This window comes from Sus scrofa, chromosome 6, assembly GCF_000003025.6.
Source record: "Sus scrofa isolate TJ Tabasco breed Duroc chromosome 6, Sscrofa11.1, whole genome shotgun sequence".
Taxonomy (NCBI): domain Eukaryota; kingdom Metazoa; phylum Chordata; class Mammalia; order Artiodactyla; family Suidae; genus Sus; species Sus scrofa.
In genome coordinates, this window is record NC_010448.4 from 73,225,667 (window position 1) to 73,240,477 (window position 14,811).

The 14,811-nt window shown below is 57.1% G+C and overlaps 1 protein-coding gene across 1 annotated transcript in view; it reads left to right on the top strand.

Annotated features, from left to right (window-relative positions):
• Positions 1-14,605, top strand: part of PRDM2 (PR/SET domain 2) — a 104,400-nt gene extending 89,795 nt beyond the window's left edge. Inside the window, 2 exon segments of the mRNA XM_021097561.1 lie at positions 7,003-7,146; positions 12,597-14,605. Of these exon segments, the coding sequence (XP_020953220.1) occupies positions 7,003-7,123 (121 nt within the window). The 3' untranslated portion in view covers positions 7,124-7,146; positions 12,597-14,605.

Sequence of the window (14,811 nt, forward strand, 5' to 3'; positions counted from 1 at the left end):
CCCTGAGCTTATAAGGCTTTCCATCAAGGAAGCCACCTCCTCCCGTTGGCATCCTTAGATGGGCACCAGGCATCAAGTTCTAGAAATCCCGTGATCAGGGCAGATGCCTCCTGGGGCTTCTGAGACTCTCAGTCCCAGCAGCTCCAAACTGTGCAAGACTTTATCCCTGGAGTTGACTTAATCTTTGTAACTTCTTTAGCCCAAAGCAACTTTAAAATATGGCCCGTTCGTAATAATTCAATCTTAGTGTCCTTACAGAATCTTACCATTGAAAGGCGCTTTCTTGTCTGGACCTCACGGGAGACCCCTCGGTTCCTTTCTGTCCCCAGGTGGGAATCTGTTTTCTGTGCATCCATCGGTTGTCACGGGTGCATCTGTTCCTGTTTCCTTTTTGGCTTCTCTTAGAAGTTTAAAAGTTCTTAGAACATTCTTAGCAGTTTCCTTTGGAAGAAAGCAGACCGTTTCAGCTCAGCTGAAGGGGAAGGGCATCATCTGAGCCAGAACCGGGTACTTCTGGGGGGACAGGGCCGTGAGGGACAGAGCAGGGCACTGGCAAGGGGGCGGGTAGGTGACCCCCTCCTCACCCCCAGCCCGCACTGCACAGGCTGTGACGTCTCCTGCAGGTGTGACATCCTCAGAATGTGACCCACCACACCGAGTAGAGCCTGAGGCCTGCGGAGTTCGGGTCAAAGAATTGTGAAAGTGGGGACCCTGGTGTGAGTGGGGTCTTGGCAGTGAGAGCGACCTTCCTGGAAGCCGCTGCTTCGGTGATGTGGCCTTAGAGCGACATGGCCAGGCACAGATGGGGTGGCCGGCCTTGGGAGCCTGGCTCCAGGTTTCCCATTTATTGTTCAGGGAATCTTCTCTGAGCACCTCCTGGAGCCAGGCCTGGTGGCAGGCAGGCAGGCAGGCAGGCAGGTGAGCAGTGAAAACGCACACGCCGTGTTCCCCAGGGTCCAGCCCCAGGGGGAGACAGGTCACTGTGGCAATGACAGCGGGAAGTGCCCTCACCTGGGCCTGCAGGAAAGGGCACCTGCCTCCCATGGTTGCATTTTCCAAAGTCATCGGGCCCTCCCTCCCCACCGTCACTGTCCCCCACAAAGCAGGGTGACCGGGCATGTCCCCTCACTCCTTCCCAAGGCAAACCTGCTGGGTGACCTTCAGCAGCTGACCACCTTGCTGTGTTCATTGTCCTCGTCTGAGAGTGAAGGGCTGCTGGCTTAGCCTCCCTCTGGAGTCCCCTGCCCCTCGCCTGTCCTGCCAGGGCCGGAGGGACCACAGCCGGGATCTCCCTGCTGGCGGCTTCCTCAGCCAAGGTCATCTCGGGCTGGGCCAGCCTTCCTGCAGACCAGGCTGTGTCATGAGCTGTCACATGCTGGGTGTTTAGAGTTCACGCCAAACAGGCTTGGGGAACTCCCAGGCTCTGCAAACCTAAGAGGCTGGCGTACAAGCCCCAGGAGGCAGGGATGTGATTGGTCTTTCAGATGTGGATGCGTGGAGGCAAAGGCGGAGCCAGCACCAGCCCTTGGGCTCCATCCAGGGCTTCGTGAGGGAGAGAAACTGCTGAGAGGCGGTCTCCAGCTCTGGGGTCAGATCCCTGTGAATCCTAGCTTCCCTCCTTCCTTTCCCTCTTTCCTTCTATTCACGCCTCTCTGTGGCCTATAAAGAGCTGCCGAACCTCTCTGTGCACCTGTCCCCTCAGCCCCAAAAAGGCCACAATAACCCATCTCACGAGGTTAAGGGAACATGAAGTGGAAAAACCATCTAAGCTCCTGGGGCCCAAGATGCCAGCCCTTCACCCATTAGCTGAGGGACCACAGCGACTGTCCCGCCAAGGGGTTTCAAATCTCTGCCCCTTCCCCCACAAGGACCACTTTCATCTCCTTCCCTCAGCCCTCACATGGCCAAGACTTTCTCGGCAAAACTTCACCGGGCTCTGGGTCCTGCCCCAGACTTGAGACCAGGCCACCACCTAGCACTCTGCCTGCACTTGACTCTGCTGAAGGTGTCCCCGCCCCCATGCTCCCCCAATTTCAGTGCCCAGATGCCTCTCCAGGGATCTTTTAAAAATGCAGATTCTGACTCAGGCGGTGGGGAGGGGGCTGAGCAGCTGTATCTCTAACAAGCCTCCAGGGATCACAGATGCTGGTCCATGGACCACACTTTGAGGAGGTGGATCCAGAACAGTGGCTCTCAAAGCTGGTTTTCAAAATTCCCAAGGTCTGGGCTCCAGACCAGCTACATCAGAATCCGTATGGGCGTGGAGCAGGCACCAGGGCTGTTTTCATGTCTCCGGGTGACTGCAGTTAGCACCGGAGCTTGAGACCCCCTGTCAGGGCTCCTCTGAGCCAATGTGGTTCCGGCCCAGAGCTGCCTCCCAGCTTTGTGAGTGCCTTGTGTGGCTGTCCTGTGGGCAAAGGGTCACCCCATCAGGCTCTTTGGAATATTGAAATGGGCTCTTCCATTCCCATCACTACAAGGGCTGTGCAGGATGCAGGGACCAGGCTTTGTGTCACATGGTCCAGGATTCAGACCTTGGCTGCACCCCGCTGGCGGCAAGAGCATGGACCTTGGGCCGCCTCTCCTCTCTGAGCCTCCATCTCTTCTCCTCTGTGAGAGGCAGATCGACTTGTCGCAGTCCCGACTCCAGGGCTGCTGGGAGGATCTGCAGGGGTCCCGTGAGTCCCCTGCAGTCACTCTCAGTGCCCAGCAGGCACTCAGTGAATGACACTGTTCCATTGTTTCCCCTGCTTGACATCTTCATTTTGCAAGTGAGACGACTCTGGCTCAGAGAGGTGGAGGCATTTTCCAGAGGCCACACAGCATGTTATCCGTGGTTCAAGACCTGAAACGCTGGGCTCCTGCATCCCAGTGCTGTACCACTACTCCCACCCCTGACTCCCAGCCTGGGGGATGGGGAGGGGTCCCATTTGGGTGGGAGGGGCTTCCTTGGAGCCGAAGTTGGAGCCTGCTTTGGTTGCCTGCCATCCTGGGGGCCGGTGTCAGGTGCCAGGAAGCAGGCGGTGGCTCCTGCCGCTCCCACCTATGGGGCTTCACTCATCTCCAGGGAATGTCAGCATCATCTCAGCTTGTCTTGCCTTGGCATCGCCTCACAAGCCCTTTGCCTCCCCCTTGCCTCCCGCAGAAGTGCTGAACAGCAGACCCCAACTTCAAATGATTAGCTCTGAGAATTTCCAGGGAATTATGTCAGACTCCCTGGCGGCTGTGTGGCCTGACCAGCTCTGGAGAGGGAGTTCCATGAGATGCCTCCTGACCTGACCTGTGCAGTGAGTGGGGAGGAGCCAGCAGGGGGGATGCAGGCAGGGGTCTCTGCTCAGAAGCCCCGGGCAGCCTGGCAGGGAGCCTGGAAGGGCATCTTGACCTTGGAGAGCGTGTCCTGGGGCCGGCAGCTCCTCACCTTGACCTAGAAACTCCTTGATGGGCTCCCAGCACCCGGCCCCAGGTCCTCTCCTCTCTTGAGCTCACTTCTCTCAGCTCTTTGTCTCCACCATGTCCTGGATGCTGCTGTTACTAAGGTTACCAACAGCTTCTAGGCAGCTAAACGCCATGGTCGGTTCTTGTTCTTCCTTGGTGCCTCCGCGGCATTGGACACTCTGCCTTGAAACATGAGTCACCTTGGACACCTCGTTTACATCACCCCCTGCTCTGCACCCCGCCCTCAGGCCCTGGACCCCTCCTCTCCGTCTCCCTCCCCTTGGTGAGCCTGTCCAGTCCACCTGGATGCCGACTGATCCTGAGTTCATTGGTTTCACTTAAGCTGGCCTCCCGATTTCTCCCTTGGGAGTCTAATGAAGATTTCAGATGTAACCCTTTCAAAACAGATCTCCTGGCAAAGTCTCCTCCAGCTGTCTTCCTCTTCTCGGTTAAACAGAAACTCTGCCCCCCGCCCCCCCGAATCAGTCTAGGCTCTTTCTCATCCCCCTGCCCCAATCCCGACATCCAGGTCATCAGCAAACCCCATCAGTACCACTTCCAAAACGTATCCTGAATCCAGCCACTCCTCACTTCTGCCCCTCCTCCGTTGGCCCCAGGTCCAAGCCGCCATCACCTCTTGTTTGACTAACTGCTCCCCCCAAGTCCATTCCTACCATCTGTGCCCAGCACAGTGGCCGTGTCAGGTCATGTCCCTCTGCTGCCCAGGAGGAGAGCCGGCTGCCATCTCACACAGTCGGGCTTATGAGACCCTTCCCCGGGCCCCCTCTTGTCTCTCCGACAGTCCCAGTGCATTCGAAGATGCTCTCAGGGGGTGGGGGAAGGCGGGCTCAGCCTCCCCAGGTGTCAGGGAGTTGGCGACAGTTCTCACGATCCTGCTCACATTCCCTCACCTGCAGGCACCACCTGCCGGCACCCATCCCTGGTCTGACTGTGAAAGTGGCCTCTGGTGTTAACTGTTCTCGGACAGTCCTAGAGCCGCCAGGCATCTTTGCATATTCATCAGTGACCTGTTCAATGATCAGCAACCGTTTCTCGTTTTCCGGGGCATTCCTTGGCTTTTGCTGTTGCTGCTTCATCTCCCTGGCCCCGCATCTCCGGGAAGACCCCCCGAGGTGAGAGAGGTGAGGTGTGGACGCTGCTTCCCCAGCTCCCCAGGGCCAGCGAGTTTGAGCTCCAGAAAGGCCAGCTGAGGTGCTGAGCTCCTTCCCTGCGACACTCCGGGCAGACGGGCCAGCCCCGTTAGATCCTCCCTGGGCCCGTGCATCCCTCTCTCTGCTCGGGATCTGCTCTGGGACCTTCCCTGTCTTCTCCCCCACCCCGGCCTGGCCTCCAGCCCCTTCAGTGTTTTCCTTCGTGTGAAGTTCAGGGTGTGAGAGACCTCCTTTCCCCAAACTGCGGGGGGCTGAGTGAGAACGTGGCTGCCTGGCAGCTCAGAGGCCCTGGCCTTGGCCTCACGCTGGCATCGAACATCCTCTGGAACCCACACCTTCCCCTCTGGTGTCCCCAAGTCACACGCAGGTAAAGACCCTGCCCGTGACTCAGTCACCAGATGTCCTTGGCAAAGCACCTGGCAGGTGGTGGACACGCCATCCATCCAGCAGATCATGAAAGGCCCCCTACTGTGTGCCAGGCACCCGTCCAGGTGCCAGCTGGGCTGTGGGTATAGGAGCTCGGGCCCCACCACGAGCCTGGGCTTCAGTTGCAGAGGGACGTGTCATGACCTGAGGGACCTCTAGGGAGGGGAACAGATGGGAGGGGAGCCAGCAGGGCCGTGAGGTGGGGGCCGTCTGCTCCGATGCCCCTGCCGTCATATCTCCAGTGACATCCCACTTGTGCTGAATTCTTTACAGAAGGCAGAGGGCCCTTGCCTCCTGGTCCCAGTGCTCTTCCCGGCCCCACTCTGCATCCGCAGGCTGCAGGGATCGTCCCCATTGCACAGATGAGGAAACCAAGGTTGGGAGGGAGGCCGGGAGGCAGGGAGCCGTACAGCCAGCGAGCGTGAGATGGGAACTCGCCGTCAGGTCTCTGCCGGCTGGGTGGGCAGTGCTGCATCTTCCAGGTCACGGCTCCCCCCACCTCCACCCCCACAACCGCCACAGTCACAACCACGCTCATTGACGTCGGGTTTCCTTGTTCCAGCAACCCTGTGAAATCAAATTGCTATTCCCACTTGTGGGCGGTGAAATGAGCTCAGAGTGGTCCATGCCTTAAGGCCACACAGCCGGGGAGTGGGAACTAGGAATCGTGAGGTCTTTGTGGGTCGAGCTAACTGTGCTGAGGACTAGAGACTGTCCGGCTTCTCTGAATCTCATGTCTCAGCCTCAGGCCGCCGCTAGACGCTCAGGAGTTCGCTGACAGACAAGAGGTTTGGTGACCAGGAAGGTGAGTGTCCTGCTGGACGTCACCACCCCGGTCCCTGCCCCCTTCGGCCTTGTGGCCTGGGCTCTGCTCCCCCGGGAATGCCTCCATCTCTTTGGGCCTCAGTGTCCTCCTCCATGAAATGGGCGTAAAAGCATTTGCTCCTCCTACCTCCTGGGCTGCTGGCCGGCTCCAGAGATGACAGCTGAGGGAGCACTTGGGAATCAGGGGGGCTGTTGTGCGTGTCAGCTGGTGGTGTCCTCTGCGGGGCCAGGCGGTATGTGAGGCGTGGCGAGAGGCACCTGCCCTTGGGGCCTTGCCCTTGCCCTTTAGTGCTGTGCTCAGGTGGACGCCCAGGGCTGTGGGCAAAGCCTGCGCCCTGGTGGAGACGCTGCACAGGCGCAGGAGCCTGAGAGAGGAGCAGAAGGGGGCAGAGAGATGCCCCATGTCCAGAGGGGCTGGGAGGTCCCCGTGTTACCTTTGATTGATTTCCTTCTGGCGTGTTTAATAGATGAGTGAGGAAGGTAACAGGGAGAGGAAGGAACTGGATGTTGAGGATGCCAGCCTGTGCATCCCCAAAGCCACTGCTGGTCTTCTGCTGGAGACATTGTTCCAGAGAGGGGACAGCACGGGGGGGACCTGCCCTGGGCCAGGACTGTGCCTTATTCCCCAGCTGGACAAGGTTGTGCCGGATGTCCATGTCTCCAGGCAGCCTGGCAGCTGACTGTCCCCTGCCACTGTGGGGCTGGCTGGCTGAGGGGTGGTACTCACCCTGGGGTGCCCCTGCAGGCCATCGTGGGCATCGCGGGGGGCCTTTGGGTGCCCGAGGGCATGGGCTTGCTGCTGAGTGTCAGGTCTCAGTTTTCTGCCTTGAATCTTGCTCAAGCCTCACGGCACAGTGTGGGGGCCCTGAGCCATCCCTGAGAGCCCGGCACGGCCCTCAGAGGGGATCCCCTTTGTGGAGAGAGTTCTTGGCAGTGTCTCAGAACCCAGCTGGTGGATGCTTCTGCCAGCCCGTAGCCTCCAGGCGGAGGGGAGGGCGTGGGCAGAGTACAGCGAGCTCATGCTGGTTGTTAAAGCTTAAGGTACCTGGGGAGGCGGTGCTGGCGCCAAGGCCCCCAGGGGCCGCCTGGGGCACCCACCGGGCTGGGCTCCTGGTGATGGTGTGTCATTCCTCTCCCCACACAGCTACAGTCTCCGCCTGGCGTCCCGGTGTCCTCCGCCAGCGGCCTCGTACATCACCAGGCAGTGTAGGAATGTCAAGGCCACAGCGGCAGCCCAGTTCCAGGGATCCCTCTTCAAAGAGTAGGTGCTTCACCTGCTCCCTGACAGGTACGAGGAGGCTGGGGTGGCCTGAAGCGGGTGGTGGGCAGGATGGCCTGTGGAGACCCTCTGTGTGCCAGGCCGGGTGCTGGGCCTTCCTGCAGGGAGGGCACCTAGTGGCTGAGAGTGTGGACCCCAGACCACCCGGGTTCAGATGCTCTGTGGGAACCTCGGCAGGTTACTGTCTCTCTGAGCCTCAGTTTCCACATCTATAAAAATGGGGATGACAAAATACCTACTTCATAGGATTGCGAGAATGCAAGTGTCAAATACATGAGAGCTCTTAGAGCAGCCTGGCACAGAGTAAGCACCGGGTAAGTATCAGCTATCATTATTGTAATAAGAACAGTGATAATGATGGTACTTAGTACTTAATTGAGACCTTCAGTGGCTTTAAGCCCAAAAAAGGTGATGGAGCCCCTTATTCTCACAACGCACTTGAAGGTAGAAGTAATACTAATTCACAAAATATGAAACTTGGATTTATGTTGAACAAGAGGCCTCCTAGATTTTTCGGGTGGGGAAACCTGAATTCATTCCCGGAAACTGGACTTTTCCGCTCTGGAGGGCTGGGCTTTGCCATTGACCTCAAGCGAGCCTGGGTTTCCTTGCTGGTGACGTGGCAGTCTTCTTTCATTGTGGCCCCGATGCCCGCCGTCTCAAGCCTAATTGGGGCAGCGGTTAAAAATATCGACCCGCGGAGTTGCTATTGTTGCTCAGTGGGTTAAGAACCAGGCTGGTATCCATGAGGACATGGGTTCAACCCCTGGACTTGCTTAGTGGGTTAAGGATACGACGTTGCCATGAGCTACAGCATAAGTCGCAGATGCAGCTTGGATCTGGTGGTGCTGTGGCTGTGGCATAGGCTGGCAGCTGCAGCTCCAGTTTGACCCCTAGCCTGGGAACTTCCCAATGCCACAGGTGCAGTCCTAAAAAGAAGAAAGAAAATACAAACCCAAGGGTCCCCTCCAGTTCGCTAAATGAGCGCACTGGTGAGCAGGGCCTGGGACTGTGCCTTAGCAGGTGGCCCCGTAGTTGGGACCCTCTCAAGTTCGGGGATGCCTGCTTAACAAGGCTGGGGAGTGCAGTTGTTTAAGCCCAGATGAGCTGAATTCCGAAACTCTGGGGTCTTTTGTGCTGTGCCTCCCTCCCCCCATTTCCCGCCCCCCCCCGCCCCCACCTGGACAGCTCGCTCACTCCTCCCTTCCTCAGCAGGTAGAGTTTCTGGGCATGGCCTTATTTCTCTGGGGGTTCAGGTGGGGAGTAGAAGTAAAACCCACTTTCCCCAGAGAGTCTGTCGCGTGCAGGTGGAACTGGGCCCGCCTTTTGGGACCCAGCCCCAGCAAGAGGACTTAGCTGAGTGGGGAGTACAGCAGAGCAAATTGGAGTTGGAGCCTGCACTGCTTAGAGCCGGATGGACAGACAGACAGACGGACGGACAGCCCAGGAGACCATCCCTCCCCTCCCATCTTACAGATGGAGAAACGGGGGCCCAGAGAACAGAGGCTTGGCTTGCGAGTCTCGTGGAGAATGGCGGGCAGTGCCAGGATGAACAGTTCTCGACTCTGGGTCCCATGCCTGTCCTGGGATCATCCCTCTGGCAGGCGCTACATGGACTTTGTGCTGATGCGCCCGCAGGGTGTGGCTTCCAGCTCGGGACAGGTGTTTTTTGCAGCCTGAGGGAGGGCCAGGTGCCGCCGGATTGATGCCTGCACGAGAGTGGTGTTTCTGTGGCCACTGCAGTCTCAGCTGTGAGGACACCTTGCAGACCCAGGCCCTCCCCCGGGGCCCACACCTAGATGGATGCATTCTTCTCCCTCGGTTTCAAACGTGTGCCGCTTCCCGAGTCAGGTGCTTAGACGAACAGAGGCTCCGTTTCGTCGGCATCTGCAGCTAACAGCTTGTCACTCACCAACAGTGAATGTTCAGAACGCAACAGTTTCATATCTAAGTGCCCAAAACTTGCCACTTAAACTCTTATTTAACTTTTTTCTGATGTTTAAATTCATAGGTATGATATGTATGCACATTATTTTGTAAAAATGACTGCTCTTAAAAACATCTGACTTAGACCACTTGTCGTAGTCTGCTGGGGCTGCCATAATATCACGCCACAGACTAGGGGGGTTACACAACAGATCAGCTGTGGAGCAACCTCTCACCGTTCTGCAGGCTGGAGAGCCAAGATCAAGATGCCAGCATCATCGGGTTCTGGTGAGAACTGTCTACCTGGCTGGCAGATGCTACCTTCCCGCCGTGTCCTCCCACGGCAGAGGGAGGAAGCCTGGTGTTTTTTAAGGACGCTAATCCCATGATGAAGGGGGCCCAGCCTCATGACCTCATCTAAACCCAGTCACCTCCCCGGGGCCCCATCTCCAAATACGGTCGCTTGTGGAGGGGACACCATTCAGTCCACAGCGCTGGGTCTCGCGGTTCCAGGATGAGGTTTTGAAAGACCATGGCAGAGGTTTTTAGCCACCCCTATTTCTCGGAGAGGAAACTGAGACACAGAGGGCCAAGTGGCAGCCCTGACTCCCAGATGGACAGTGGATGTTAGGTGGTCAGTGCCCGCTGTCCATGTGCTGGGCTTTGTTCTGAGGAGAGGGCGACATCCTCAAAGCGCCCAGGACGGCTCCTTGTCCTGCTGCCCTTGCCGGGGTAGCAGCTGTATGACCAGCTTACTGGACGGGCTGACCCGAGTGAGGGGCCAGCAGGGAGGAGCTTGGCTTTTCTCCAGCATCTGCCTCCCACTGTCCTCTCTTGCGCCCCCTTTTTCTGTGTCTTCATTGTGTCGCAGGCAAAGCCCGGAGGGCTCTGTCCGCTTTTAGATTTAAAATACTTGCCACGTGGCCTAGTCCTGCGTGAAACTTCCGCGGCATGCCCTGTTTTGCCTGTCTCTTTCTACACCCAGGGGCCAGCCAGCCTTGTGACCGAGGTGCTGGAGGGCGGCCCAGGGGAGGGACTGACGCCTCTCTCTTGTCTGGCCGCCCCGGGGATCCTCCTCTTGGCTGTCACTGCTCCTTTGGCTAAAACTGGCTGTCGTGGGGCAGGCTTCTTGATGCTAGACGTGCCACGGGGTCCAGAGAGCGGCGTGGGTGAAAGGGTCTCTCTGCTAAGCCCAACCTCTGCCATCCTTCCCTCAGCTCCAGTCCCAGTGGTCCCACCACATCTCTGCTGCTGGGGTCGCCACCCTGGAGGGCTGTCTCTCAGGTGGGGGGCTGGCAAGATGGCTTCTTCTGTGGACCCCGCTCCGTGACCCACAGCACACGCCCGTATCCCAGCCACACCAGAGTAGGGGACCGCAGGCTGCTCCAGCCTGGCCCCTGCCCCTGCATTCCTGTCCTCCTCCTGCTCAGGTCGGCGGGGCATATGCAGGCCTCCCCTGGGAAGGAGGCGCCCTCTCTTGAAGGCAGCCTGCTCCACTGCAAACAGCTCTCCGTCCAGCCCTGTCAAGGGGTTGGGATTGACACGACACAGTGGTTAAGAGCACGCTTTCTGGAATTGAATCCCAGCTCCAGGAATCCTGGCAGCTCCTTTACTTTCCGTGTTTCAGTTTGCTTCTCTGTTAAGCGGGTCACTAACAGTAATACTGTTCTACATCGTGTTTTATAAGGGACTTGAGCATCTGTGGATTTTGATATCTGGGGGGTCCTAGAGCCAGTGCCCTGCAGAAACCAAGGGATGACTGTCCCTCTGCCATGGGTCTGTCGTAAGGATTGCATAGGGTAGTGCGGGAAAAGCACGTAGGAAAGTGCCTGGTACGGAGTAAGTCTTCCATAAATCAGCTCTGCTATTACTATTATTCTCGTTGAGTTAAATTATAGTAGTAGTAGTAAGTTATTATTAGTAGTAAGAGTAATGACGACCTGGTCCACCGGGTAAGAGAACTGAGTCCCTGAACTTGGCCCAGCCCAATTCCAGGCTCACACTCACCCCAGTGCAGCAGATGTTCTTTTTTTTTTTTTTTTTTTTTTTTTGTCTTTCTGTCTTTTTGCCTTTTCTAGGGCCGCCCCCGCGGCATATGGCGTTTCCCAGGCTAGGGGTTGAATCGGAGCCATAGCCACCAGCCTACGCCAGAGCCACAGCAATGCGGAATCCAAGCCACGTCTGCAACCTACACCACAGCTCACGGCAACGCCGGATCCTTAACCCACTGAGCAAGGCCAGAGATCGAACCCACAACCCCATGATTCCTAGTCGGATTTGTTAACCACTGCGCCACAAGGGGAACTCCAGCAGCAGATGTTCTTCAACAGTCAGTCTTGTGCCTGGCCCTGAGCCGAGATGTCCACAGAGGAAGCATGCGGGCTGAGCCACTCCCTCGAGCAGAAAGCACACACAGGCTCTGGGCGGGGCTTGACCTGGGGTCACGTCCCACCTCTACCACAGGTCATCACCTGACCTTGTAAAAATTCCTTCTCTCTGAGCCTCTGTTTCTTGCATTCGAGGATCCGTGTCATTAGCCACCAGGGTCGTTTTGAGTGTTAACATGACATGAAGTGATGGTGTAACTAGTCTGAGAGGCTGTGTGGCCATTGCTACAGCAGCTGCACCTCTGCATTCCCCTGGGGGATTACATCGCTAGGAATAAACTCCGCAGAAACGTACACCAGGAAACACGCACAAGAACGTTCGTATGTTATGTATGCACATCCTACTGCCCAGCATTTGCACTTGGCATCATATGTGTCTTCTAGACATACATAAGAACATTCCGGCAGCATGTTTCACGAAGGCCCCAAACTAGAAACTACCCAATTGTGCATTGGCAGTGGGCTGGGCAGATGAAGGAGGCCTCACCCTGCACTAGGATCCTATGGCAAGGAGACTCACAGACATAGCAGGCAGGAGAAGGCAGACACAAAAGGATATGTACTGACTGATGGCATTTACTTAGGTTAAAAAACAGGGAACGTCAATCTGTGGTGATAAAGGTCCAGTTATCCTAGAAGGGGGCCTGGGCGGGGGCTGGGGGGCTGGGGCACAATCTCTTTCCCCCGACGGTGCTGGTACACAGGTGTGTTCACTAGCAGTTCATCAGGCTATGCTTTTTCTGTCTGCGTGGTGTAGTTCCAGAAGGAGTTTAATGAGAATGTTTTAGGGTTTGTTGTTTGGTTGGTTTTTTTAGGGCCGCACCCTCAGCATGTGGAAGTTCCCAGGCTAGGGGTCTAATCGGAGCTGCAGCTGCCGGCCTGCACCGCAGCCACAGCAGCGCTGGATGGAGCAGCAATGGTGACCCCCACCACAGCTCACGACAAGGCCGGATCCTTAACCCACTGAGCGAGGCCAGGGACCGAACCCATATCCTCATGGATACTAGTCAGATCTGTAACCCCCTGAGCCACAGGGACCTCCTAATTAGAAAGATGAAGTGGAGGGATGGTGCTTGAAGAGCCCGCGGTGGGCACTGGGTATGTAGCCGTGGTGGTTGTTATTTTTCTTTTCCTTTTTCTCCTCAGCACCTGAAGTGACCTGGAATCAGTGAAGCCAAAGGGACTGGCCTTCTGCCCTGCAGGGAGTACCGACCGACCTATCCGGATCCATGAGCCTGCGAGAGAGGGAGGGAGTGTGTGTGCGCGTGTGCGCGTGCGTGTGTGGTCTTCAGACGAGGGTCCCAAACCCCAGGGAGGCAGGAAGGCAGCTGACTCCACACGGCGGCGGCGGGTGACACTGGGTGCAGCCCCCTGGGACCGCGATCTGCCTCTCAGCCTTCCTGCCAGGATGGGGCCCCTCCTACTATGCAATTTTTCAAGAGCTCCTTGATCCTGCTTTTCGCTTCTCCCGTTGTCTCTTGCCACGTCAGGGACCTGGGTCTGGCCCAGGGGTCAGCTCCAGCCCGGTCGGAGGAAGGAAGGGCTAGGGGGGCGGGGCGGGGGGAGGCCCAGGTCCCCTTCCAGCCGGCCCGGCCCCGCCCTCCCTCGCCCCCCCGACGTCTCTGGGAATCCACTGCCTGCAGACACGTCGGAGCCTCGCTGATCGGCCCCCGCGGCCGGTGCTTGGAAGCCTTCCTCCTTTGCCTGAGCCATCTGAGCCGCTGGCTCTTGAGTCGTGTCCAGATTTGCCCTTCAGTCCGTCCGCCTGAGCCCCGGGCGAAGGTGTCCTCGCCTCGTTTCTTAGATGGGGCCCCTCCCTCGGGAGAGGCGGGGTCGGGATGCCCGGCTGGGGGCCCCCGGGGAGACCTCCCCTGCGGGGCAGGTTGCGGGGGTGGGCTTCCTTGCCTCACTTGGTGGGACCATCCGCACCTTTCGTGTCTGAGCTTCTCAAACTGGCTGAAAAGGGAAGCCAACCAACCAGACAGAAATTGGGAAAAGAAAACTAAGTTGGAGGATGCAAAAGCCTGGGGGGGGGGGGAATAAAAGATTTCCGGAAGCCGTCCATCGCCTGCCAGGGAGCAGCGGAGTTGGCCGCGACTCTGGCGGAACAGTCCATGTTTCGGAGAAACGGGTGAGCTAAGCTAGGAGTTGGGACCCAGTTCAGTGAGGGTCTTGGGTTTTGTGCCTTTGGGGCAGACCCCAGACAGGGATGTCTGAGTCCACTTTGGCGCTGTTTTCTCAGCCCCCTTTGCAGTGGGGAGACGTCACACCCAAAGTGGAGGGAGGGAAGTGGTACCAGAGGTCGTGCAAAAAAAAAAAAAAAAAAAAAAAAAAAACAGAAAAACAAAACAAAAAAAAAGGGACTTTTCTTCAGGGCTACTACGGTTGATCTTGCAACTCTGTAAATATGTACGTAGACACTTTTCAAAGCACGTATTTATGTCCCTGACTGTACATGCCCCATTTTTAAAGTTTTATAACTTGTGTTATTTAATGAGTCAGTCGACTGGCTGCAGCGTGGGGTCTGAGAAGCGTCCAGGAGGAAGGTCTCACGATGTCCTCACACGGGCAGGAAAAGTGCCCAAGTCACACTTTGCCTGCGTCCCACCCAGCGGAGAAGCGTTGTTTGTTTTCAATTCTCACAAACTGGAATCCTTTGGCCCGCTGCTAAAACCAACCCTCACAAGCATGAAAATCCGTGGCTGTTCCTTCCCCTAACGATACAATTTTGTCCCCTTGGTCCCCTCTTCGTGCTCTGTATCCCAGCCTCTCAGTTCTTGAGGGGTTTTTCTTTCAGCAGGGAGGAAGGCCCACAAACCCAAAGCTTGGAAAGTCACCTTCAGCCAGTGGCAAGTTCTGGAAAGTGTTGTGGGGGCCTGGGGCGGGGCTTTTTTTTTCTTTTTTCTTTTGCATGTGCAAACGTGCTGGTCAGCCTCTAACTCTCAGACTGTTGGCAAAACGGTCACAAATGTTCCAACCATGAAGGGGGGGGTGGTTTCTGCCAAGAGCGGTGTTTCCTGGTCAGTGATGGTCTTCGAGCGTGGCTTTGGATGGCCGAAGAGGGCATGTGAAGATAATTAACCATGAACGTTAATTTCTCTGCCACGTGAAGAATATTAACAATAAAAGTGTGACGCACGATTGTGAGGAAGAGGCGTGGGAGTGAACCTTTTGGTCCCCGTGTTTGGCCTCTTCTGTTTTGGTGACTTCTGTGCCTTCAGGGTGAGAGTGGGCTGGGGGATCCCCAGAGGCTCCCCTCCAGTGATGAGAGAGAAACCTCAGGTTTCTGGGAAGCTCCGGGTGGGAACAGCCCCCTCTGGGGAGCAAGCCGACTCACTCTCCCACCTGCCAGCCAGGGAGT